General features: G+C 51.6%; 1 protein-coding gene across 1 annotated transcript; it reads right to left on the reverse strand.

The window, feature by feature from the left end:
- Positions 1-223: 223 nt before the first annotated feature.
- On the reverse strand, positions 224-3,294 carry SMAC4_01597 (uncharacterized protein). The gene is made up of 3 exons (XM_003352715.2): positions 1,938-3,294; positions 1,794-1,879; positions 224-1,744 (listed from the first exon to the last, which is right to left on the reverse strand). The coding sequence occupies exons 1-3, from the start codon at positions 2,267-2,269 to the stop codon at positions 732-734; spliced, it is 1,431 nt and encodes a 476-aa protein (XP_003352763.2). The 5' UTR covers positions 2,270-3,294; the 3' UTR covers positions 224-731.
- Positions 3,295-3,752: the final 458 nt, after the last annotated feature.

Consider the following 3,752-nt stretch of genomic DNA (forward strand, 5'->3'; position numbering starts at 1 on the left):
ACGTTCCTCATGGAAAAGGCTAGATCCGAACCCCCGGATCTTGGGTAAAACTTTATGTAAATGCAACCAACCTTTAATCGGACGGAGACGGAGTGTAGTGTAGAGGTGGGTATGTGGGATGACAAGGAAGAAAGAAAGGGCGGATGGAGGAATTTCTGGACATATGCTGGGTTTTTGGTTTTGACTTTGGACTGGCTGGCACAATGGCCTATGTACCGCACCCTGCATGCACGATAGACTCGGAGTAAAAAAAACCTGAACATAGAAAGGAAAAATTGGTGCAGTCATTCATCCCCATCCATGCATGCAACAAAAAGGCTTGTGTGTGAAAATAGTAGTATCCAACGTTTATATCATACACTTCTTGAAACTAGAACTCCCGGTCTTTCAACTGAACCCTCTCAACAACAACATCAACAACAACAATAACGGTGACGGACAACCAACAAACCAACAAACCATGACTGTCGTAATGATTGTAATACCCAAAAAGCCGAACATCAACTTGGCTTCGCCCCACTCACTCACTCGCTGTTGTGTGGTTACAGATCAGATCGCGAAACAGGATCTCCAAGTTTGCCCCCCCCCCTGCTTGACAGCTTGACAGCTTGACAGCTTGACAGCTTGACAGCTTGACAGCTTGACAGCTTGACAGCTTGACAGCTTGACAGCTTGACAGCTTGACAGCTTGACAGCTTGACAGCTTGACAGCTTGACAGCTTGACGAGCACTTAAGCACCATCATCAGCAGCTCTGCAAGCAGTTTCCTGAGCGTTGCACTGCTGAAGCGTGACACCGGGCGCCTTGCCGCGGTTGACGGCATCCGAGCAAGCGTTGTTCTGGATCGCGCAGGCGCGCTGGACGGCGGCGGCCTTGTTGACGAAAGTAGCACCATTCACGGCGAAGGGGCGTGAGCCGTCTCCGGAGTCGGTAACAGCGGGGGCGGTGATGCCGGCGATGGCTTGGCCGTTGGCGGCGTTGTTGTTGCCTGCGTTCTTGTTCTGGTTGTTGTTGTTGTTGCCACCGTTGTTGTTGTTGTTGTTGTTGTCGTTGTTGTCGTTGTCGTTGTTGTTGTTGTTGTTGTTGTTGTTGTTGTTGTTGTTGTTGTTGTTGTTGTTGCCGCCACCGTTGTTGCCACCGTTGTTGTTGTTGCCACCGTTGTTGTTGTTACCTCCGTTGTTGTTGTTACCTCCGTTGTTGTTGTTGTTACCGCCGTTGTTGTTGTTGTTACCGCCGTTGTTGTTGTTGTTGTTGTTGTTACCACCGCCGCCGCCGCCGCCGTTGGCGGAAACGGTAAAGTACCGGCAATCCTCCTGGGAACCTCTCTGCGCAACGGGCATGAGGACAGGCTGATGGTTGGCCGCCGAGGTCATGGTGCAGATACGATAGTTGCCCGCAGGGAGACCGCCCGTCACGTCGGTCGACAGAGTACCCGCTCCGTTGCCAGCATCGTTGATGCCCTTGAAGAAGACGAACTGGCGGGCATCGAGCGGCTCGGTGGGGTTCAGTGTGTTGCCGGTGTCCTGAACGGTGACGTGGGTGTGGCCAATAACTCTACCAGTGCCGTCGAGATCCTGAGGAGCTGAGTAGTAGGTGCTGGTAGCGTTGGTGAAGGAACCTAGCGCAATGTTGTTCAGTTTGACCTGGATGGTGAAGGTCTGGTCGGCTGCAATATTGTCGTTGTTCTTGGGGAAGAGGACAACGGTGGAAACCATCCGGTCGGTGGAAGGGATCTTGCCCATGGCTGTAAAGCTGTTAGTCGGTGTCTTGATGTCTCAAGGGAGTCCACGTACGGATGCCGTTGCAGGAACCAGTCTTGACTTGTAGACCGTTCGTCAAGGTCTGGCCATTGCAGAAGTTGATGAAGTTGGCATTATCTCTGTCAGGAGGTTAGTAAGAATACCACAGTAGTACGCATGGTATTGCTTTCAACATACGTCTTGGAGTTCACCTGGCCATCCGCCGCTGTAGCACCGCTCTGACCCGTTGATGCAGAACCCGTCTGAATGGCGCCCGCAGCGAGACAGGTGTTGGCGGCGGCTTGGTTGTTGCCTCCCCTATTGGCATTCCCATTCTGACCATTGTTGCCAGCATTTCCATTAAATTGGCCGTTGCCGCCAAACTGACCGTTGAACTGGGCACGATTATTGTTGAACTTCTTGTTGGGTTGTCTTCGCTCGAGTGATGAGGAGTCGGTATTGGGAATAATAGCTGCGTCGGAGACCATGGCCAAGCCCAAGAGGGCAGTGAGAGCAGTCTTCACAAGCATGTTGACGGTTGATATTGAAGCTTTGCTGCAGAAGATCGATTTCGGTAGGGATTTTCGGAAGGATATAACCAGGCTCCTGGAGCGCACGGGAGTCGAAGTAAAGTCGTAAGACGTAAAGCGTTGAAATGGTTCCAGACCGTAATATCAAAGCTGACTGCGAGAAGAGAATGAATGACTGACACCCGGTGTCGGCTAATTGGGTTTATACAACGTGCGTCGAAAAGGAACGAATGAAAGAAACACGCTACCACCACAACCAGCAAAAATAGAGCATGGAAGGCAAAAGAAGGGAGAACTGGAGGAGTAATATAGAAAGCTGGGCATGCTGAGGCATCAAGCCAAGGTCATCGTTTCTAATATCCTGGCTAGCCAAGAAGTTTCTTTCCACGAGACCACGATAGGGTGCTCTGGCTAGGGTAGGAATCTGCCCTGGATAGCCCTCCCCCAGTCTGTCAACCGAGCTCTCTGTATAGCCGTTCTCTGCCCGCGGAATCAGTACCACACTGCATCATGGATTGGGCGGCAGGAGGTCGGAACGGACGGAGGGGGGTTTGGGGGTTGTGTGTCTCCACGATCTCAAACGTGATACAAGGGTACCACAAGGGGAGGGCATCTTGCGCCGGACTGTCGAAGAAGGTAGCAATAGTGTGTAGCGTAGCATAGAAAGGGGCTGCCGAACGTCAAACCGACTGGATGGACATCCTTGGATGCGTCTAACTTGGACATGGGTATTTCGCGCTTGGCACAAAAGCCATTCGTAGAACGACCGAGGGTTCCCCTTGGTGATACTGACGCCAGATATCGCGCTTGATGGAGATTCCTAAAGCCCAATACGAGTCAACGACCGCCACCAACAGCAATTAGAAAAGTGGATGCACATCTCAAATGAAGTCTGGATAGCGGAGAGCAAATGCCATTGAAGCGGTTGAGTCAATCATTTCAATCGTAAATGACGGACACGGAGTAACGTTGATAAGTGTCTAGGGAGAAAAGCAAAGAGCAAGTGTGCAGTGGAAGGAGAAGAGGTGAGGTTGATGAAGCGACTTGTGTTTCGTCTTACTTTCAGCCAATCACATGGGCCGGTAATGGGCGATCCAGCATTTGGCGTTCCACTTCTGCAACAACTTCACCCTTCCACCTCTTCACCCTTTCTCCGTGTCTATCCGTGCTAGCACAACCGGTTCATACCTGGACAAGGAGTTCCCAACATTACCGTCAGGCACATGCAGCATCAACACAACACGACACTACAACACAAGGCACCGATGTCTGTCTAGAAGAAACTTCCCACGGCAGCCGAATACGCTTCAATAATGGCTTTTGTATCGGGCCAAGGCCAGCCCAGGACTCCTGGTGGAAGCTCCTGCATCACGAGGAACCGGTGGAGGTACTCGCACGAAACAAAATATACCCGACGAGACAGAATGTTTTTCTCTTGGCCGATGCGGATTTCAGCCGACATCCGGTTTTTCTGCCTCCGTCT

Source organism: Sordaria macrospora, chromosome 1 (assembly GCF_033870435.1).
Source record: "Sordaria macrospora chromosome 1, complete sequence".
In the NCBI taxonomy this organism is placed as follows: domain Eukaryota; kingdom Fungi; phylum Ascomycota; class Sordariomycetes; order Sordariales; family Sordariaceae; genus Sordaria; species Sordaria macrospora.